The sequence below is a fragment of the Podarcis pityusensis genome (assembly GCF_964106645.2).
Source record: "Podarcis pityusensis genome assembly, chromosome: 9".
Lineage (NCBI taxonomy): Eukaryota > Metazoa > Chordata > Lepidosauria > Squamata > Lacertidae > Podarcis > Podarcis pityusensis.
This window is the reverse complement of record NC_138034.1, coordinates 35,812,332-35,835,208: the sequence shown is the minus strand read 5'-3', so window position 1 is coordinate 35,835,208 and position 22,877 is coordinate 35,812,332. Positions and strand designations below refer to the sequence as shown.

Below are 22,877 nucleotides of genomic sequence, written 5' to 3'. Positions count from 1 at the left end.
GAAGGAAGGGTGTGGCAGCAATGATAACTGGCAGTAGGAGTAGGGAGGTCTCCCCCATTTTCTCCCCTTCTGGTAATTGCAATGAGGAGAATGCCTGAAGGGAGATTTTGTTGTTTTCCATCTGAAAATATGTCCCTTCATTTCTCAGTGTCTTCAGAAGCATGAAAACCTCTATGGGAACTATAATTATAACACCATGTCAGCTATTAGGCAACCGTTTGCACAACAGTGCTAATGGCTATTTTCCTTCCAATCTGCGTTCCAACCTGATAACACTACCAAACTAGTTGAAGTCAGACTAGGATTTCAGACAAAAGACATATGATTTGTTGGGTCTCTGGGCCGTAATAAAGATTTATTGACAAAAGACTGCGTTGATAAACTTGCAGGATCAATAGTATGTTTGTTAAAGCAGACTTGACTAATTTTAAGCCTGCGATTGTGTCCTCCTTGCCCCCTCCTTGTCACTCTTGAGGCATTTGCTCTGGAGCTTTGAGAAATATCACTGTTGAATTGAAACTGCTGCTTGTGTGGCCCTGTTTTAAAAGCAGGTGAGAAATAGGACGCCTGTTAAATCTCCTCCATTTCCCCCCCTTTCAGCACACAGCACACCTGTTGACATGCCTAGCAGGGGGCAGAATGAAGACAGAGACAGTGGCATCGCTCGATCAGGTATATCACTCCTCTCTGCTGTACCAACCAAACGTGGCAAAGAAATTTTTAGTGACATGTGAGCCACCAGTTCCAGATTTCATCACACTTGATACGGCACTGTTATGAACCCTGATACTGTGTTAAAAATGGAAATGTACGCTCATTAGTTTCTTATTCTAGGATTATTTGTAAAATCCATTTTCTGGTCTCTTTAAGGCCATTACTTTTGAATTATTCTTATTAATGTTATTGTTATTACCTGCCTCCCCAAACAATTATTGGTACTCAATGCTAATTTGACTTTCCCCCTATGTAGTATCTTTATGATTTTCCTGTAGATTGTAAGCTTCTTTAACATTCCAGTTGGTTCTGCACAGTGTCTGGCACTCTGTTTTAGATTTAGACTTACTCCGTTATCTCTCCCTGTCTCCCAGGACTGCCACCTTGCAAAGGGGTGCTTGGGGATGGTCCCATTGACCCCTCCTGCATGTCTTCATTGCCATTTCTGCAGCATCCCCACCCCAAAATACATTGGGGCTGAATTTCTGCAGGAGGGAGCCTACTGTATTCAAGTAGGGCTGCCACGCAATCTAGAAACTGGGTTGCATGCAATACTGTGTATGCAGAGTTCCACTTGCACAGTGCAACTTTCCCTTCCTTTCCTCTCCCCGCATGTCCTCAAAATCTGCTCCAGAGGGTCCTCAATATCTCTGGGGAGAGGAGAGGAGGGAATAGTTTCATTGCCTAGCAGATGTCTGCTGCAGTAGCAGAAAGGCAGCATCGGAGAAGACCCCTGGAGTGAGGGAAAACATATTAATCTATTTGCTTCTGAATTTGGGAATGTAATTTCTACAAAGACTTTTAAATTTTGCCTATGGGAAGGGTAGGGGAGCTGCCTGTTCTCTTGCACTGCCACATCTTTAAGTAAGACCAACTTTTGTTTCCTAAAATGTGTGACCCTATTGCAGAGGAGTTGTTATCGCTCTGTGGTGGGGTTTCCGCATTTTAAGTGCTCTTAAGATGAACTGTGGGTCTCTCTTTTCCTACCCCACCCCAAGAGAAGATGTTTTTAAAAGACCTGGGGGTGGGGAGCATGGTACCAGGGGAAATCACTATTGAAGAACCATCTTGGGTGATGCTTCTTTCTGCTTTCTTGCCAGCTTCTTTAAGCAGCCTCTTGATGACTCCTTTGCTGTCGCCAAGCTCTTCTAGCAGCTACCACCGCCGCTGGATACGAAGTCAAAGAACAAGTTTGGAAAACGGCATTATTCCTAGGTGGTAGGTTTCTAGGGCATATTCCTGGAATAGGATTTTGTAGACTCTGTGGAAAGAGCCAGCATAGCACAAGTGGGCATCTGCTTACGGAATTGGGCATCTCTTTCCCTCTGCATGCTCCCAAAATCTTCTTTAGAGGGCTGGGGGGGCATTCTGGAGGAGGTTTGAGGGACTGGAGGGAGAAGAGGAAAAACTGGAGAGAAGTCCAGTTGTGCAAATTGGTTTGAAAATTTATAGACTTTATTTTCCCCTCTGTCTTAAGTGCCTTGGAGACTTGCCACAATTATAAATCATCTGTAAAAGTGGTTCAAAAGACTGCAGAGTTAAAAACAACAGCAATTGGATGCCACCAACAAAAAAGGCCTTTAAAAGCTTGCTTAGAACAAGTACATGCATAATAATAATTTTTAATGGCCTGGTGGACTTTGCCTGAGAGGGAGTTTCGCAGTGTAGTTGCTCTAGTTTGGTACACCCTGTTTCCAGTGGGAAGTAATCTCCCTGTTAACAGTGGTGGCACCTCAACTAATACTTTTGGGAAGGGGAAATTGCATACAATACTTCAGTATTTGTATTTAGATTTTTTATGAGCCACCTTTTGAAGTTTTTAATTTTTTTTCTAAAAAAGGGAAAATGGCAGGAACATAAAAGCCAGTGACAAAATCACACAAGGCCGGCAAAACAGAAAGTCTTTAGAGCCTGCCTCAGTCTCTGAAGTGAGGGATAAGACAGATTTGGGGGTGGGGAATTCAAAAAATGTTGAACTACCACTGATACCCGATACCAGCCTGCTCACTTTTAAGCAGCCCATCTTGGTGCTCAGGCAGGACAATAAGGGTGTAGGCCAGGACTGGATAACCTGTTGCCCTCTAGGTGTTGTTGGACTCCAACTCCCATCAGGCCTAGCTAGCATGGCCAATAGCTGGGGATGATGAGAATTGTAGTCCAACATCTGGTGGCTCACAGGTTCCCCATTCTTGGTGTACGCTTCAGTTAACATGGCCTCAAAATGGTTAAGGACTTTAAAAGTTAAAACCAGCACTCTATGCATACCCACAGCATTTGTTTTTAAACCCGTTTCTAATATCAGTGCACTAGGGCATCAAACAAAAACCTCTTGAACATTGTTGATTTTTCTAAATGAGCACATAGCTGTGCTATATTTTTCCCACTGCATTTTCTTTTTCAGGTCAACTGAAGAAACTTTCAGCATGGCAGATGAAAGCTGTGGCCTCAATCCTGCAATGGTTCGAAGGAAGAAAATTGCCATCAGTGTCATTTTCACCCTCCCGGAAAAAGAAGAGGCCCAGAGGGAATTCCAGGATTTCTTCTTCTCTCACTTCCCCTTATTTGAATCACACATGAGCAAGCTGAAGAGCGCCATTGAAATGGTAGAGCATGGAACACATCCCTTCAATATTATTATTATTATTAACCATCTGGGAGGCAGGCTGGGCTGAGTGATGCCACGTCAGGGGCAGGTCTCCAGGGAGTTGGGTGCCTGAGCTGACAAAGTACAGCTTCTGCTTGAAATCTCAAGATCTTTTCCATGGCACCACACAAGCTCTGAAAGTTACGTATCGTTGCAGAGGTAGGCCTGTCTAACCTGACATGGACTTGGCAGATGAGCCTCTTGTAGCAAGACAGACAGAAACTTTCTTTGGGAAGAATGAGCAAATGATCTACAGCACTGATTCCTGTCTCTTTCCCCTGCCCCCAGCAACCAATTTTTTATTTAAATACATTTTATCTGGTTTCCATGAAATGTGATAGATGCTTCATGCATAGACCGTCAGGCATATTGCTCCTTGATCTCTCTTATCAGTATCAAGAAGCCTTCTCTGACTTGAGTCCCCAAATGCTGTTGGACTACAAACCCCATCATTGCAAGCCAGCATGTCCAGTGGTCAGGGATGATGGGAATTGTGGTTCCCGCCCTATCTGGAGATACCAAGAATTGAAACTGGGACCTTTTGCACGCAATGCATATGCTTCACCTCTGAACTAGAGCTGTTCCTCTATTCATTAGATTCCAGTGCTTGACTTTTCAAAGTTTTTTAGTAAACCTTTGAATTCATAATAATAATAACTTTTTCTTTTCTTTTTTAAAAAACCTATTATGATTGCTTTCTCTCCAAGGCCATGATCACCTGCAGAAAAATAGCAGAAACAAGCCAAAGAGTGCAAGTGTACATCAGCCGTGTCATGGATGCCCTGGGTGAATTCAGGTAAGTTAGTGGTCCATGGAAGGCAAGCGGTAGATTTGTACTTCTCCATAAAGGGCATCCAGGTCGCCATTCAGAGCCCAGTTCATTGCAGCTTTTTTCCTGTTGCACTAGTCTCCCTCTATTTCCCAGGTACACATGCCTTGCAGGTACAAAGGCACAGATTCACCTTTAACAATCAAACAAAAAGGTTGGCTCTGGTGATGGAGAAAGTGAGGCTACATGTTTTTTCTGTTTCTCTACACAAAAAAAAAAAAAGCCAAAACTGGTGCCTCTTTAATCACTTCTCTAGCTTTTCCATGGAGAAATAGGGGGAATGCAGCAGTGGTGAGACATCCCAGCATATGGGATTTGCATCCATTGTTTCAAAAACTGCCATTTTTACCTGCAGCAGTCTGCCACCTAACTTTCCAAAAGAGGGCTGCAGTGAAGTGCACATGAAGCAGAATGAGGTAGCAGAGTGAAATACGTCACTATATGCTCCTTTCACATTAAACCCTGTATTTAAAAACCTACTGAAGTTCATAAATGCAATTCTCTGTCAGCAGTCTACTTTGCCACCTTGCTCCCACTTCATTCTGCTGTGTGTGTAGGCAAGGTCTACATTTTCAATTCATTTGAGGCTGTCATTTATGCAAGTTAATTGAAGAATGACTTCAGCTGCAGTGCTGTGGGCCCCCAGGAAAGTGTATCAGGGGACACCAAAGCTCCCTGCAAAGAGAGAGTGAGAGCCGATGTCCTGCAGAAACCTCTGATGACCAATGATGTAGGAGCTCCATCAGCACAATCACAAAAGGAATGTGCTGGTAGAAGATTAGGAAACTGCTTGGAGCCACGCATGCCTCCAAACCAGGGAGAGATTTAAACCATAGGAAGAAGATGAGGAGGAAATAAGTTTTAAGAGGAAAAACACACATACAAAATGGACGGCCAGGTGCAAGCATGCTCCTCTGACCTCACTTCTTCTCCTGGCATTATTTATCCTATAACTTTTTGCTTCATCCCAGAGAACAACTTTTCCCAGCTGTAGCCACTACGATTAGAAATTGGGCCATGTTGTTGTTGTTTAGTCATTTAGTCGTGTCTAACTCTTCGTGACCCCATGGACCAGAGCACACCAGGCACTCCTGTCTTTCACTGCCTCCCGCAGTTTGGTCAAACTCATGCTGGTAGCTTCGAGAACACTATCCAACCATCTCATCCTCTGTCGTCCCCTTCTCCTTGTGCCCTCCATCTTTCCCAACATCAGGGTCTTTTCCAGGGAGTCTTCTCTTCTCATGAGGTGGCCAAAATAGTGGAGTCTCAGCTTCAGGATCTGTCCTTCCAGTGAGCACTCAGGGCTGATTTCCTTAAGAATGGATAGGTTTGATCGTCTTGCAATTGGGCCATAAATACTTTCAAATCATGTCCAGGATATGTTTTACCAGCAATCACAGATAGCTAATTACGTATGTCCGTGCCAACCTATTAACCTATGCTGTGATGCATATAAAATGTTGCCTGTGGTGAAATAAGGGGGAGCTATCATCAAGTTTGAAAAGAATTAGTATTTGGATCGGGATTTCACACCTCTCTGGGTTCTCTGTGGGTTCGGTCACCTGGCCATATCTCAGTTTATTATTTAGGCACCTGACTGAGGCCATGTCCGTGACTGAGAGGGTGGAGAGGAATTATATAAAAGAGGATTTGAATTGTTTGCAACATAAACCAGCCTTCACCCTCCAGTTGTTTGGACTACAATTCCAATCGGCCCCAAACAGTACAACAATGAATGCTTCAAACTGCTGGGCAGTAATCTGTCAGCAGTCGCTGACCCCATATTTTCTGGGCCTGGGAAGCAGAACTAATAGTTTGGCTTTGTACGCTTGAGATCATCTTCTTTGTTATGGGATAGAGGCTTTGCATTTTGAACAGTGTATACTGTTTTAGCTAATAGATCTCTCTTTGGGTCCCCCCCCCCTTTCTTACAGAATTACAATCTGGAATTTGTATTCAGTTCCAAGGATTGCAGAGCCTGTATGGCTAACCATGATGTCCGGCGCTTCTGAAAAGAATCAGTTGTGCCAACACTTTCTCAAGGAATTCACCATCTTGATAGAACAGACCAGCAAAAACCAGTAAGTCGTTGCTGTCTATATGCTTGCTTGCTCTGCTCCCCTTCATAGGAACTGTAGGTTTGTCGCCATATTTATTTTGTTTGTGGCTCTTTTCTCCACAGGTTTTTAGCGGCTCTCTTGACGGCAGTGCTGACCTATCACCTGGCTTGGGTCCCCACAGTGATGCCAATTGACCACCTTCCCATCAGGGCCTCCTCTGAGAAACGTGCCTCTCAGTCTGTGAACATGCTGGCAAAATCCCACCCTTACAATCCGCTCTGGGCACAGCTTGGTCAGTGTGAAACTTTAAAAACAAACCCAAGACGATCTTTTTTATAGGATAAGACTTAATCTGCACAGAAATGTCCTTGTGCACATGCATTTTAAAATCGTTTGTCATATTAGGCTGAGGAATAAATGGAGAATAATTAGAAAGCTGCTTGATGTATGGTTGCACAGGGGAGACATTTTTGAAATAGCTCTATTATACTTACCAAAATCATGCTTTGAACATGCACATATTTTGTCAGCTATAGTGAACTCTTCATTCAGCATAAAAGCTTGCTCCTTGCAGCCAGATGTTGGTCAGGTCTAAGGGATTCTGTTGCCAGTGGTTGAGATGCTGTTTTTTTAAAAAGCGTGATGATGCCCTCTAGTGTTTACCGCATAAGCTACAGACTTACTTCTCCTGGTACTTGTAATAAAGTGAAGGTGCGAGCAATAGATTTTTTGTTTTGTTGAGCAGCTTACACTTTAATAGTCTCTAAATTTTGTGGTGTGTGTGTTTTTTTAATAGAGCTTCATGTTTTGTGAATTGCTAACACGATTTCTATAACGATAACTGGTTTTTGTTGACTCTCATCTGTTGCAGACCTGTAAAGTATGGGTTGTCATAAATCATTTCATTTTACACTTCTGCATTTCTCCTGCGATAGGATATAAAAAATTGTACACCATTTAGCTTTTATAGGGATCACATAATTCAGGTGTTCTTGGCACAGAAATTGTAATTGATTTTTAGCCCGACGAGTAAGATCTGCCTGCTAATGACTTGGGAAGAACCCTTTTTCAAAAAATAACTAATTATGTAGTACAAATAAAACTTGAGGGCATGATCTAGCCAGTGGTAAGCACTTTTAGGTCCCATTGATTTTCAATGGGAAATTAACCATGTGTGTTTAATTCCTCCTATTGAAATCAATGAAATGTAAAATAGCTTAACTTGAACTGGATCGTGCCCTTGAGTTTTAATTTGTCTCTTAGGCTAGAGCAATGATTATAATCATGTTTGATTCCTCAGTGCAAACTTTCACGGCACATATTGTAACTAGATGGATCTTTTTTAAAAAAAACAAACCACAAAATAAAACTGAATTCGACTGGACGTGGGCCTGTTTTCTTAGGGCCTTCTGGGTTAAAAGGCAGTACGAATCTCCATTTTTCTTCCTTATGCTTTTTCCAGGTGACTTGTATGGTGCTATAGGCTCACCTGTCAGGATGACGAGGACTGTAATTGTTGGAAAGCGTAAAGATTTGGTTCAACGCATCCTCTACATTCTTACATATTTCTTACGGTGCTCTGAGCTGCAGGAGAATCATCTGACCCGGAGTGGGCAAGTTGGCAGAGGAGAGCAAGCCCTGAGTGGCGGCAAGATCTCGACAGCTCTAGAAAAGGGAGAAGTTGAGGATTCTGATTATGTAGTAGTCACTGTTAGAAACGAACCTGCTCTCATATCTCCCAGTTTGCCCCGGAGAACCGGGAGCGCTGCTGCTGTGGGAGAGAGCTGCTTTGAACCTGCCTGCTTGAAGCAGGAGCATGAAGGAATAAATGCTGGACAGAGTTCTGAACTGCCCTCTTGCTTGCCCAAAGCTGGCTCCTCCAAAGGACTTGTGGAGGAAGCTAAGAAGGGGAAAACGGTGGCTGGTTCAGAAGGTGTATCCAGGGGGTGTGCAAAATTAGAGGATTTAACAACAGGAATGAAGGACGACAACCAGTGTAACGCAGCCGGACAGCTGTTTTGCAGTGAGAGGGCTAGCCAGAGGTACCCTCAGTTGGAAAGAGTTACCTTCCAAATTGGAAGCTCCCCGTCACCCGTATCTGATTTAGAACCCACCCAAAAGGATCTGGATGAAACTGTAGGGATGCCGAGGAGCAAAAGCAAATCTCTGTGTATCCTGTCAAGTCCACTGCATGCAACTGCCCAAGTCCAGCAGGAGAAATCTTACTTCTGTCTTAAACCACGTGCTAGGCAGAAAGCTTGTAAAACGCGACTACCAAGTGCGCTTCGGTTGTCATGCCATCCACCTGTCTCTTCTGAGAGCAAAGTCAAAACTGCAAAGCCAGGAAGACTGGGGGAAGCTGAAAGCACACACTGTGAAAACTTGGAAAGGGTTTCTCTTGACTGTGATTCAGGAAGTCCCGCTGATGTGCAGAGATCTGGCCAGGCCGTTACGGAGGATGTCCCCTGTGGGGATGCTGGAAGCAAAGAGAACATGCCTAGAAATGAGAGCTCTGACAGTGCCCTGGGAGAGAGCGACGATGAAGGTAGCCCACATATTCCAGATGGGCAATCTCTGAGCTCTGTCAACAGTAGGACAGAAGAACTTTCCAAAGTAGAACTTGCTTTGCCAAGGTAAAAATAATATGACCAGCTCTAAAGGTGTGACTCCTCAAGGGTTTGCTGCATTGTTATTTTAACTGTTCTAAGATAGCTCTTGAAAAATCTGAAGAAGGAACCTCTAGTCTGATATTTAGACCAACTTAAACCAAATGTTTTCATTATAAAGTAGTATTGACCCTATGCTGGGAAAGCCGAGACAACCTAGTATAGTGCAAATCGGGCTCTCCCCCTCCCCCCCCCCATTATTAATTTTAGGCATAATACTTGCATCATAATTTTAAGGTTTTACAATAATAGAGACTGTTATCAATTTAGTACAATGGACTAAAAAGCTCCGTTTTTCTCTTTTTACAATATGTGAAAACAGCAAAGTCTTAGACTAGCATGAGCCTTCATGGGCAAGTGTCTACTTCACATGCTACATTATGCAGCCTTTCAGTCTTTACAAACAGGTGGTTTTTGTGAACTCGGCTACAACAGAGCACAAGTGATCCAATTTAAAAGTTAACAAGTATGTAACTCATTTTAACCAGCTTTGCCTAGCTGTCAGTTTGGATAACTCATTAGGTTCACGTTTATGAGATGGTAAGAGATAATGATCAGATGAATGGTTTCAAAATGCTTACATCAGTGTTTAAAGCCCTAATTGCCTCCATTCTTGCTGCGTGTTAAGATTAGCAAAGAGTGGTCTCTCTTGGTAGTCCTGCAACCCTCAGAAGTGTGGGGAATGGCAGCCTCTAAAATGTGGACCACCGTCCCACAGAGGTGCATCTAGTATCTTAATTGTGTGGTAAAGGGCAGGTAAGAAATGTTATAAATAAATGAGGCAATCATCAAATAATCGGATCGTCGTGTCAAAGTTCCATAACTGAGGCTCCTGCTGGGGAAAATATTTTGTGGTACAGACAAAGTTTGGGAACCGTGGACTGACTGTGTGATTCAGAGCTGAGAATGATAGTAACTTTTTCCATGCTCATTTTTGATCATGAGCTGTAATCTTGCAAGCAAAGAAGGCAGTGTCATCATTTGCATAGCATTGCAATCTGCCAATCTTACTGAAATAAATCCACTTTATTTCAATAGCTTTTCACAAACTGGCCTTAGAAATGGCTGAGTACTAAGCGTGCAACCAATTCCTCTGTTTCAGATCCAACACAATCAGCAATCAAAGCGTAAAGCATTTTGGAAGGTCCCTTCTCGGTGGCTATTGTGCCTCCTATATGCCTGACCTGGTGTTGCATGGAATCAGTAACGATGAGCAGCTCAAGCAATGCCTATCAGCTGAATTGAGTCATGCAGTGAATGTAAGTCTGGACATACTTCTGAGCCTCTTTCTTGCAGCAAGACATAGAAGGCCAAGTGCTGGCAGTAGGAAATGTAAAAGTGGGATAGTTGTAGGTGGATCAGATCTGGCAGTACGCCAGAGAGAAAATGGAAAGTGCGGGGGAGCACCCTGATCTATATTTTCCTTCTATTAATAGAATTCTGATTTAAATTTTGGACCTCACTGTTGCAAGATGCATTAATGACCACTCACTTAAGTGGCCTTTAAAAGGGTTAGACCAATTCCACAAATGGCTACTATTCATTGCAGCTAAAATAGAACCTGTCTCTCTAAAGGCAGGGTACCAAATGCCCTGAACAAACAGGGGAAGGTTGTAATCATTATGGCCTGCTTTGGGGCTTCTAGAAGTGCACAGCTGACCTCTAACTGGAAACAAATACTGGATTTAGATATACCTTAGTTTGCTACCTGCTGGACCCCTCATGGAGGAGACACACAAAGAAAGGGTGATCTCAGGGTCTGGGTAGGTTCAGATGGAGAGAGGCAGTCCTTGAGGTATTGCGGTGCTAGGCTGTTCCATTTGGATCTTGCCACACAGAATCCTTTTAATATCATTGACGGTTAAGCATAGAAAGTTGCCTTATACCAAGTCAAGATTATTTATCCATCAAGCCTGGTACTTGCCTACCCTACCTAGCAGTGGCTCATTAGAGGTCTCTGCCATCACCTACCTGAACTTTTTTTAAAACTGGAAATGCCAGGTGCTGTACACAAAACCTTCAGAGTGCAAGACAGCCATTCTACCAATCAGTTATGCCCCCAAAATGTATAGTACATCTTCCACATTGTGCCTGTTTGCCTTGAACAAAAACTGTGTACATACTCTGATGTCCATTCTGAGCTTTTGCATACATGGGACCACCTATTTATTTAAATGGAGGGAGTCCTGTCCATATGTGCACCTAATCTCTGCCCTGAAATTAACAGGGTTTTTGTGGACATGATTGCTAGGATAAGAAACTTTTTTTGTCTGAAAAGGCTATTGCATAAAAAAAATATATTAAGAAGCCAAAACCTTTTTTCAATTAATTCAATATTTGACAATAGTTTACATATATCACTTGATCAATGCCATCCAAATTTATTATTTCAGTAGGCCACAAACATATTCTATTAAGAAGAACAAATGCTACTAGCCATTTGTCATTAGAGATTGCAGTAAACTATGCTGAATGTAAACTTTCAATTTGTAAATTGAATATATGTATGTGAGATAGATAGAGATCTATCTATCTATCTATCTATCTAAAAGGTAGACAGCAGTTTCAAACAGTTCTGTTTACTTTCTTTTCCCTTTTTACAGCATCCAGTACTAGATGAGCCCATAGCAGAAGCTGTTTGCATTATTGCAGATACAGATAAATGGACAGTACAGGTGGCCACAAGCCAAAGAAAGATAACCGACAGCATGAAGTTGGGCAAGGATGTCCTGGTCTCCAGCCAAGTGTCGTCTTTATTACAATCCATTTTACAGCTTTACAAACTTAACCTTCCTGCTGACTTTGTAAGTCCGCGTTTACAAATGATTGCCTGCAGAAGGAATTGATTAACAGGGAAAGTGTGATGTGCAGCCAGTTTTTGCATTCCATAGACCACAACACTGACTTCTTTCAGACCTTGAAGGAAGACTGCATAGTGGAAATAGCGCCCCACCCCCCAGCATAACTGAATAGTCTAGGAATTCTCCTCTTTGGTAGCTCTTAGAGAATTAACTACTGCTCTTTAGGAGCCTTTCTTCTTTGGTGCAGACTTGTTTCTGTCCGCTGGCAGGCCATGTTTGCATCCTTTATTCCCTGTGATCTGAAGGCCCAAAGCAAAAGTGAGTTGCTTGCATTCTGTTTTTGTACCTCCCATCAGACTAGAGCGGGGAGGATGCTGAACACCACATACCATTTCTGGCATTCCTGATTATTAGCAATGCAACACCCCGATTCTTAGGGGCAACTATAGCAGTTACCCTATGGCGGGTCCAGACTGGCTAGACACTATCAGCCTAATCATAGAGGTGCTGAACTAAGCAGAACTTGGGTCTGGCCCCAGGAAGGATCAGTTCACGGTTGATGCATTTGTGTGTGGCATGGCTTTGCCCTCTTATTCTATTGGATTGGATCACTGTGGGGTTTCATGTCTTTCTACAGTGCATTATGCATCTTGAGGATCGGCTACAGGAAATGTACCTCAAAAGCACGATGCTGTCTAAATATTTGCGAGGCCAAACGAGAGTCCATGTGAAAGAACTTGGAGTAGTATTGGGGTGAGTGTTGATGCTGGAGTTCCTTTTTAAAGTTGTTGTTTTTTTAGTTTTTCCACCCCCACCATGCACTGAATATTCAGGATACTACTGTTTATTCCATTGTCACATTTTCTGTGAAAGACATGCCGAAGTGTGAAGTGTAGCTTGTGTGTGTTCCACTGAGCCATCTGGAAATCGAACCGAGCTGTTAAATGTAGGAAAATAGAATTATTTCTTGTCCTTCCTTCACGTTCTGAACAAAATGGAAGTTATAGAAAAGTGTCGGCAGCACAGGCAGGCGCCTCTTGGGCCACCTCACCCAGAATGCCTCACCCTGAAGAAGGACCCCTTTTTTCAGGCAGAGGGACAGCAAGTGCTGTTTCTGCTGCATTAACAGTCGCGTCAATACATTTAAAAAGTAAATGGAGGAGGGCAAGGAGGAGGGGCAATGGTAGAAAGTCTTATTTTGGTCAGCACCATGTTTTGCATAAGCACTGTAGATGAAAGTTCTGTTCAAGTCACTTTAGTGGTTTGTGTGGAATGGGTTAGGAAAGAATTCAGTAACCTATGTCGAGATGGAACGGGATGTCTCCTATGAAACATGCTGTGAGATGATGGCATGGCTGTAATCTTAATTGGATAATATATTCTTGACTTCAAGCCATGGAACCTTCCTTTCTGAACAGCTCAAAAATAAAATAAAAGGGTGGGGGGGAGAATCTTTAGCACTGCTCTAAGTGCATTCCTGAGATGGGGGGGTATTTAAACCCACCCTCTGAGGGTTACTAAAAACTGTCAGATGAGAAGCGACTCATTCAGGTATTATTGGAGATCCTACTGTTCTGCACCTAGCTGTGCAAAAGACCTGGGATATAGGTTGTCACTTAGTGGCCATGGGCTGGAGCATTCCATGCAAATTAGAATGCTGTGTGATGTTCAGAGTTGCCCCTTCTCAACCTTGCAAAGAGGAACCTTGAGAGCGATAGTGTGGGCAAAAACTTGGCCGCAATTTAATTCCAATTGCTCATAGATTCTCAGGTGGTGCTGCATCCAGGAGTGCCTTTCTTTACCAGCTTAGTTCAGCAACTGTGCCAACTCCTGAAAGATAAGAGACCCAGCTACATAATTTAGGTCTTGTTGACTGCCAGACTAAATTACTGTAATGTGCTGTACATGGAACTGTCCTTGGAGACGATTCAGAAATTACAGCTGGTTGCAGAATGCTGCTGCCTGTCTTATGGTATAAGTAGCTAAAAGATTTACATTGGTACTTAAATATCCACATTGGTTACTGGTATGTTTCTGAACCCAATTCAGCAGGCTGGTTGTGATCGCTACATGATCTGTGTCACAAGTATCTTAAAGAATGCCTTTTCCTGTGTAAACCCCTCCAGGAACCTTAAGAACTACAATGAGTCCTACTCTGATCTCCTGTCTCTAGGGCCCTCCCAGTGTTTTGTGCTATATTCATTCCTAGTCAGAGAAGATAGGAGTTGTATCAGTCTCTTTCAATCCGTGTCCATTTCATGTGTATGTGTGCTCATAAATCTGTTCAGTTTCGTTTTTGCATTAATAGCAATTTCTTAAAAGTGTGCAAGAATTTTATTTAAATTCATATTTAATTGCAATATATGCATTTCTAAAGTTATTTTATCTTAAAATGTGCATGTGTTTTGCACAGCACGGTACATATTTTGAACCATGAGATGTATCACAAAATTTGGGAAAGCGTTCATTCTGAATGATATTTATGATCCTATTTATGTATTAAGGAGGTGGCAAATTGGGTTGGTTCACTTAAAAATGTTCACTGAAAGAATATCTCCTCTACCCTTGTCCCTGTTCATGGGCTTGCTGGTGGGAGTTCCTACAATATCTGAAGGTGTCACAGGTTCCCCATCTCTCCTTAGAGAATTAAGGTCAACTTACTAGAAGAAGAGCCTTTTCTCTCATAGTTCCAAACTTTTGGAATGCTCTCCTGTGCAATGGCTGTGTACAGTCTTCCCTTTGTAGAAAAGTAAGATATGCTTTCATTCCATTGTGAGTTTATGGTTCTTTCATAGTTTTCTCAATGCTTATATATTTATCCATTGGTATGGGTTATTTACAGCAGTCCCCCCCCCCAAAAGCTGCCCTTTGAACAGTTTTCTGCCATAAGGTTATCTTATAAATAATAATGTATTTGGTAAAGCATGTAAGGAATGCAAGTAAGTTAAAATCAAATATAGAGGAAGGAGACCATATCTATATCTATGTCTGAAGGCTACTGTGTGGTGAGTATAAAGATAAAATCACTCTGTAGTAAGCTGTCCCAGTTTTATAACATTGAAGGGTTGTTGTTTTTAGTCTATAAAGCACTGTCCATTATTTACAATAAATAAGGAGGTTCATGAGAAGCAGCACTGTTTAGTTTGCCGTCTAATGCTTTTAAAAAAGCACTTCTTAAAAAGTATATGATTAAAGCGTCAAATAATTCAGTCCTTAGTTCAGGAAATGTTTTTGTTTTAGTCTATAGAGCAGGGAAGTGCTGAACTTTCCCATCTCTCTGTTACTGTACCTGAATCAGAGACATTCACCAAATGGCCTTCCTAAAAGCACGCTGAATAATAGAATTAGAACATTTAACCTTGTTTCGGGGCCTTTTTGCAGGTTTGTGTTGCTAGAGCGCTGGGTCTTGTTACCGGGCCATCTATCACTACAACCTCCGCTTTTGCTATGTAATCCATATCTGCTCTCACGAGACCCTCCCTAATCCATACAGTTGCTTGGCTGCGCATAAGCATCGATTTTCCCTGCCCCCAACCTTGTCTTTCTTTAGATTCATTTTGCTCCTTTGCCAAAGTCATTCAAGAAAAGTCTAAGCGACTTTTGGGAAAACAGTATTTTCTCCTCTTGCTGGTAGGGTGATTCCTGAGAATATCATGTGCTACTTGGCTCATCAACTTGGAAATGGAAATGTGATGCGGAGCAGGGTAGAATTAACTTTTTTAATGACACTTTAATAATTTTTAAACTAAAGACAAAATACAAAAATAAAAATAATCAAACATACTGCTACAATAGGCTTTTGGACCAGTTGAAGTTTCCAAGTCATCTTCAAAGGCAGCCCCTTCTTGCTGAGGAAGTGAGTATAGGACTGTGGCCTTAGTTTCTCAAATATGACCATTCACCAGCATGTCTTTTCTGTCCCTCCTCCTACCCTGACCATATTGAAACTGGTCTGGAAGCTGCAGCATGCTGCAAACAGGTGTTTGAGTGGAGCACCTTGATGTGCGCATATTACACCTCCGCTGAAGGAACTGTACTGGCTTCCAATCAACCACCATGTAAAGCCCTAAACAATTTGGCACCAGGTTACCTGCAAGCCCACCTTGTGGCTTAGGGCCCTCGTATCTACGGGACCGCCTCTCCTGGTGTGCCCCGCAGAGGACCTTAAGGTCCATGAATAACCATAGTTTAGAGGTCCCGGGCCCTAAGGAAGTCAGACTATCCTCCACCAGGGCCAGGGCCTTTTCAGTGATGGCTCCGGCCTGGTGGAATGCTCAGTCCCATGAGACTACAGCCCTTCAGGATTTAACCTCCTTCCGTCAGGCCTGTAAGACGGAGCTATTCCGCCTGGCGTTTAATTTGAATTCAGCCTGATCTTTTATTTCCCTTCTCTTCCCTCCCCCTCCCCTTTTATGAAGATCACCCGCTCTGAGACCCCACAGCTAATTCTCCCCTGGCCTCCTCACTGGCCCAAGTAGTACCAATTCAGCCAGCTAGCCCTGGGGAGATTATCTAATTGATTTTTGATTTTTGAATTTATTGTTATTCATGTTTTTATACTGTATTTTATGCTGCTTTTATAATTAAGTGTTTTAAATTTGTTGTTAGCTGCCCTGAGCCTGGTTTTTGAACCGGGAAGGGTGAGGTATAAATAAAAATTTATTATTTTATTATTATTACCTGTCCCTCTATAGACTTTTAAATTCACTTGATCATCTGGAGAAATTTTGCTACAGAATAACACAGGGTAAAACAGGCATGTTTCTTCATTGCATTGTGGATGCTCTTTCCTCTGACAGTTGCCACAGACATCTTAGAGACATCTTTTTGCCCAGGCTTTCCATGACCTATAAAACTGGACCCTGTTATTACTGTCTTTATCTGCTTTTATGTTACATCTCTGGTTTTTATGTTGTATTTTAGCATCTCATTAGAGATTTCTAAATATTAAGTGGTTCAGAAATGCTTTTAATTAGATACTTCAATTCTCTGCTATAATTTACATATTGAAAAACATCCCTTTTTTAATTTCTAGGATTGAATCCAACGATTTGCCACTGTTGGCTGCTATAGCGAGTACTCATTCTCCGTATGTTGCTCAGATACTCCTCTAAGCTGAAAACTTGAAGTCACAACTCCCTAGCAGAGTAAAGCAGATGGGATGCGTGTGTGCAGAAGAGAGCAAAGATGAAGAGATGGGGGAACAGAGGACCACAGGTGACAGTTCATTCTGTCACTTTTCCTCTTCTGCATTTTGTTTGGACGCTTACCAGCGGAATTTCAGTTTACATAATATAAAAGACATTCAGGGTTTTTATACTGTTTTTGAAGTAAACTAATCAAGAATGCATCCTTGTATTTTAATGGACAAAAGAATTAAACACTATTGGAGGATTCCCTACTTACACATAGTTTTCAGCCAAACAAAAAACAACTCTAAGTATGGTTTCCTTACTATTGTTGTCTTGTTCTGATTTCCCACCCACCCAAATGGGGAGCAGTAATCAAATCTGTATGCACAGAAGCATTCCTGTGTTTGGATGGACAAGGTGATGAATTGGAGTACGTATGCATGCCCATTCTCTTTTGTTAGCTCATCAAACCTCCATGGAACAAGAAGTTGGAAGTCAGCTACCACAATCTTGTTGTGTGGCTGATTGGCTCTTAAAATGGACGAAGCAGCACGAGAGCGGCAGTGTTGTTTTTGGTTGTTCTTGGCGGAGACGGAAGTTTTGGATCCTGCATCACAGCTAGATGAAAATGGGATAAAGTAGTAGTAATCTCCACTGCAAACTTACCTTGTTGCAAATGCCACATCTTGAATTTCCAGTTTTCTGGTCTTACAGGTTGAGCATCCTAACATATGTACAACCAGCTCAAAAAAGCTCGTGTTTGAACCTTAAGAACCGATATGATAATGGACATAGGTTTGTATCCAGCGGCGTAGCGTGAGTTGTCAGCACCCGGGGCAAGGCAAGTAATTTGCGCCCCCTAACCCGGGGCAAGGCAAGTAATTTGCGCCCCCCCACCCCTAACCTGCCGATCTGAGTCGAGTTGCTGCTGGCGCTGCCGCCCAAACCACGCCGCTTGCCCGGAGGAGGAGGGGGGCAGAGAGGCGAGGAAAATGCAACATGGCCCAGCAGCTGCTGCAGCAGCAGCAGCGGAGGCGGGGCTGTGAGGAGGGGCTGCCTGGCACGTCCTCCGCGGCCCTGACGCGCGGGGCTGAGAGCCGCTGCCTGCCGGACGCCTTCAGCCCGGGCGCGCGCACAGCTCGTCGGTTCCACGAGACATGGGGCTCTGCTACAGCCTGCGCCCGAGGCTCTTCGGCGACTCCGGAGGCAGCGAGCGCGCCCCCCCAGATGTTGCGCCCGGTGCGGCCGGCCCCCCTGGCACCCCCCACGCTACGCCACTGTTTGTATCCATCCTAGTCCTGCTTGGATTAGAAACACTGAAATGAATGAAACTGTGTTCATTTCACTGAGTCTACTTTGTGTAGGACTAGCATTAAAAGCACCCATTAGCATCATCTCTGGATAGCTTGTTTTAAAACATAAACTCTTATCTGTTGTCCCATGAATAAGAGATCTCTCTTCAGCACACTGCAGAAGCAGGATCGACTTCTTTAAGTAGACGGATGAAACATGCAGAAGAAATCTCAGAGAGGATATCGCGAGGGGAAGGTGGTCATGGTAACAGTGACAGCTATTCATTATGATAATTCTCAAGTGTCTGAAGCAATCCCACAGAACGTTTTGCACTAGCCTCTTGGTGCCTTCCTCTCTTGTATGTCTTAATTCTAAAAGAGAAATGTATGTGGTTTTAAATGGGAAGTTAGTAACACGAGCTCTCTTTCAATTTTCTATGTTGCTATACAACTGTACACATAGGACCATATTCGTCTTGGTTTCAAACCCTATACCTAGGGCTTTCTTAGAAGGTTCAGTATAAATCTTGTGACTTCATTTTAACTTCCAAGTTCTGCAGGTGACTGTGTGAAATTAGAGTAAGAAAGCAAAAACTACTTACAATTTTTTTGAAAGACTCCCGGTTGGCACATTCTGCAATCTCCCATGTTGGACTGAAAGTGCTAAATGGAAGTAGAAAGAAGTTTTGTCATATTTGGCAACTGACCCAAGCAGTGTTGGCAATTGGATGCAATGTTTGTCCAAATACCGATTTAATAATTTTCTTTTTCTGGGGCTTGTCAGATTTTCCATTTTGTCTCATTGCTTATTCATCCCTGCCAATACTTTCATGACAACACTTAATCATACGGTCATTCCTGTTTTAGAAGCTAGTAGTTATCCATAGCAGCATTATTCTGTTCCCTGCCTTTCTTTCTATTGCAAATTAACTCAAAAAATCAATTTTCCTCTGAAACCTTCCCTTCCAAATGAATGAAGCCCAGTTTTTGACAGAGAAGACCACAAAGGCAAGGGTTAAAGATACCCTCCTTGTACTTAAATTATGGTCAAGGAATCAAATTAATTAACAACCCTTGCTTTTATCTCAGAATAAAATAATATACTTTTTCCCCTTTAAAAGAACCATGCAGATCTTTAACAATTGTATCATTTTAGAAAAAGTAGCTTCATTCTATATCTAAGGAAAAAATAATGTGTTTTATCCTTCCGTTTTTAAAAAAACTACCTCAGTTGACAGAATTAAGCTGCCAGTAGGGGGCAACTTAAAAGTTGTACATGTCATGAATTTTCTGAAAGATTGTGCTGTAGCGTTTGAGAGGGCAAAAACTGCACTGGTGATGCACTGCAATGGCTACCCTTTTATCATAAGCATGCTTTAGTTCTGATATTTTTAATAGTTTTTAAAGTAATGTGAATGTACCTGAGAAACACTGAAAGTGGCAATGAGAAAGGAATCTTGTCTGAAATCTTCAAGATTCCAAAACTTTTTATTTTTCATGCGGTATTAATAGTATTCTGCTGTCCTCTCCTCCAAACATGTCTACTTCTTTGTTTCCTAAGCAGGAGCAAACTTCTTCTGATTCATATGGACCATATTTTAAGTGTAGCAAGCTTATATAATAAAGCATGTTACCTGGAACAGATGAAGTAACATATGCCGTACTAGGAGAAGGGTGTGGGTGTGTGTCGCTGCAAGTTTGTGTTCAGAGAGAGAAAAGCAAATAGTGTTTGGGGTTTTTTTTATTGACTGGATTCTAATGTCAAACTGTGGAAACTTCTTAATTTGGGCTGTAAATGTACAGTATCATTTGTCAATTTCTTTGTGGCATTGGTGCAATAAATTGTAGAAAACCACTTCATTAGTGGATTGCATAAATCTCTCTTTGACAATATTGTCTTTACTGATACACATATTCAAAACCAAAAGAAACAGTTCGAAATATTATAATCAGGAGTTCATAGTCTCAGATGTTTAGCAAAATTTTGCAGAGGGGTCTTCACACTTTACTAATGTCTAACAAATGGGAGTACAGTGGTACCTCGGGTTACATATGCTTCAGGTTACATATTCTTCAGATTACAGACTCCGCTAACCCAGAAATAGTGCTTCAGGTTAATAACTCTGCTTCAGGATAAGAACAGAAATCAGGCTCTGGCGGCGCAGCGGCAGCAGGAGGCCCCATTAGCTAAAGTGGTGCTTCAGGTTAAGAACAGTTTCAGGTTAAGAACGGACCTCTGGAACGAATTAAGTACTTAACCCAAGGTACCACTATACTCTGTCTTACAAAATATTTCCTGAACGTTCTGTAAACCTGAATCATGCAAAGGAAGTTAGTATTTATTAAGAAATATATCCTTGGCCAAGGCTTTTCTACATGTTCCTACTAGCTCTTAAGTTTCCTGACATGCACACTGAATCTTCTCAAGGGCCAGAAGCCAGAATGGTACTTGAGGATCTAGTTGAAGGGATAAGCTCTGATCAGCAAAGGACTGGGGTGCATGTCATGCTCAGAAAAACCACAGGGTACAGCCTTTTCCCAGGCCACACCACTTCAAACTGCAGCTGGATCAAGTATTTTGAATATTGGCCCTCTGAAATATCTCTGTCCTGCCTGTGGAAAATTTTGCATGGAAAAAAGAGTTGGGTGAGGACATGGGAGAGGGCCTTCTCAATAGTTCCTCCCAGACTTCAGAGCTCCATTTCTATAAAGGCTAGACTGGCTTCCCTCCTCACTGTCTTTCCGCCAGCTGAAGACTCTCTTATTCTAGCAGGCTTGGGGAAACTGGCTGCTTCTAAAGAAAGGGCTTTTTAATAGTGCTGCGCTGTTTTTGCTATCTGCATTTTAATAAATCTTTTTACATCATTTTAATTCTGTTATAGTTTAATTGCTTTTTAAGTTATCTTTTATATGTTTTTCGCTATCTGTGTTTTACTTGTGCTTCAGTTTTTGTGAGCCACCTCGAGTCCTGGTTCTGGGGGAAAGGTGGATTATTATTAATATTATTAGAATTTATATACCACCCAATATCTGCAGGTCTCAGGGTGGTTCACAGAATAAAATCAGAATATAAAACCACAAAATACATAATCAAAATAATAACTCAATAATACAAATTATCACATAGCCTTCTCACTGCTTTGTTATTCTTCTATGTGGAATGCTATTTTTTGTGTTTGTGTGTGTGACATTTAAATCCCTACCTCCAAAGTTTAAGTGGTACAGTCTAAAAAGGGTTGTACCATGTAGTTTCTGAACGTGCCCAGCTCTCAGACATTTTAATCTGAAAAAATCATGGTGTTCACACAGGTATCCAGGTGCATAACTACATGTGGCCTTCTTATTAAATTGTTTGGATTTTTCTTGGGGCAAACATTCTGCCACATCTTTTATCGGTCACCATCCGTTGCATGACTTATTCTGAGAATGCAGTTTAATACAACCTTGCAAGAGAACTCTCTGTGATCACCTACAGCAGCATGTACTATGGCCATTTGCCAAGTGAGCGTTGTTGTTTTTCTTTAAAGCAAAATTCAAAAACAAAATTATGGTGGGTAGATAAAATAGTGGTTTAAACATTAAAATCCTCTAAGCTTTGATGAGTACCATTTAAAAATAAATAAATCTAATTTATGCAATGACCCCTTACTTGCTTTTCAAACACGAGGTTATTTTAAACGCAGCGAGAGACAATCAAAATAGAAATGTCCTGATTGTCAGTCTTAGTTCACATAAAAGCAACTACTTGCAAGAATTACAGTTTAAGCTCAGAAATTCAAATAAATAAATAAAAGAGGGATCAGGTTGTTGAGTGGGATCAGGTTTTTAGCTATTAATGCGTGTTTACTTTTATCCATGAAAGAAGATTGACTGAGTGGAACTAAAATATGCAAAATGGAATGGTTGTGTGTGTTGGTGGGGGAGGGCCTGATGGCTGATTGGATTGGCAAGCATGCAAAGTACAAAGCATTGACCTACTTCTAGTACCACACAAAATTAGCTTAATTACCACATGTTGGTAATCTGCATGCTGGCAAACTACCCTGTAAAACATGTCAAGTCATAGGCACTTGTCTCTCTTGCTGAGTCTCAGGACTGAGGAAGTGGTCTTATAAGAGCTAGCTGAAGGTAATGAATTGCATACAGCCAGGAATTCATGAAGGTCAAGACAGTACAAGGAAGCTTAGGAGAGACTGCCTGTCAAGTCTTTAAAAATAAATGTAATCTCAGCTAAATTGGATTTCTTGTATTCAGTGTTACAACAATCTGCCAAAAGTCCTTTAGACGGGGGGAGTCCTCTATGCTGACGCTAACAAGAAGTTCCTGTACCAAGAATAAACAGGCAGTCCTGTAATATAGTAACTAATTTAAGCAGGATGCATTTAAATGTGACACTTGTGGGATATCTTTGGGGAGAAGAAAAGGCTAAGGAATAAATGCTACACAAATCCGGAATGGAGTCCCTAAGACTGTTGAATGCCTCCTTGTGGCAACTGCTGCAGCCAAGCTGATGCCAAACATATTGCTCTACTTTTATTTGGATAGTGAGGGGGTCTTGTTGTCTGGGCAGTCCAGCACCTCCATACACGCTGCCCAGGCTTGTGCCCTGGGGAGATCACTTTGGTGCTGCTAATACAGCGGTTTGACTTCACCCCTGGAGGCTCACTCCATTGTCTCTTGAGACAAGAAGGATGCCAACAACAACAATAGTGGAGTCCTATGCATATTTACACAGGAAT

General features: G+C 42.1%; 2 protein-coding genes across 8 annotated transcripts in view; one reads left to right on the top strand and one right to left on the bottom strand.

Moving 5' to 3' along the window:
- The window catches only part of FNIP2 (folliculin interacting protein 2), a 41,889-nt gene extending 24,861 nt beyond the window's left edge, over positions 1-17,028 (top strand). For all 4 annotated transcript variants that reach the window (XM_081021692.1, XM_081021694.1, XM_081021691.1 and 1 more), the window contains 11 exons: positions 601-672; positions 1,815-1,932; positions 3,116-3,317; positions 4,066-4,154; positions 6,122-6,268; positions 6,370-6,539; positions 7,710-8,880; positions 10,016-10,172; positions 11,517-11,717; positions 12,352-12,467; positions 16,750-17,028. In XM_081021692.1, coding sequence (XP_080877818.1) covers positions 601-672; positions 1,815-1,932; positions 3,116-3,317; positions 4,066-4,154; positions 6,122-6,268; positions 6,370-6,539; positions 7,710-8,880; positions 10,016-10,172; positions 11,517-11,717; positions 12,352-12,467; positions 16,750-16,828 — 2,522 coding nt within the window. In that variant the 3' untranslated portion in view covers positions 16,829-17,028. The remainder of the gene's footprint in view (positions 1-600; positions 673-1,814; positions 1,933-3,115; positions 3,318-4,065; positions 4,155-6,121; positions 6,269-6,369; positions 6,540-7,709; positions 8,881-10,015; positions 10,173-11,516; positions 11,718-12,351; positions 12,468-16,749) is intronic.
- The window catches only part of SPMIP2 (sperm microtubule inner protein 2), a 41,464-nt gene continuing 26,376 nt past the window's right edge, over positions 7,790-22,877 (bottom strand). Inside the window, exons 5-6 of one of the 4 annotated variants that reach the window (XM_081021799.1) lie at positions 18,741-18,801; positions 7,790-7,912 (exon numbers count right to left, since the gene is read on the bottom strand). In XM_081021799.1, coding sequence (XP_080877925.1) covers positions 7,911-7,912; positions 18,741-18,801 — 63 coding nt within the window. In that variant the 3' untranslated portion in view covers positions 7,790-7,910. Of the gene's footprint in view, positions 7,913-12,473; positions 13,545-17,160; positions 17,465-18,242; positions 18,511-18,740; positions 18,802-22,877 lie in introns of those variants that run through there. The other 3 variants (XM_081021800.1, XM_081021797.1, XM_081021798.1) reach the window with 3 other exon arrangements.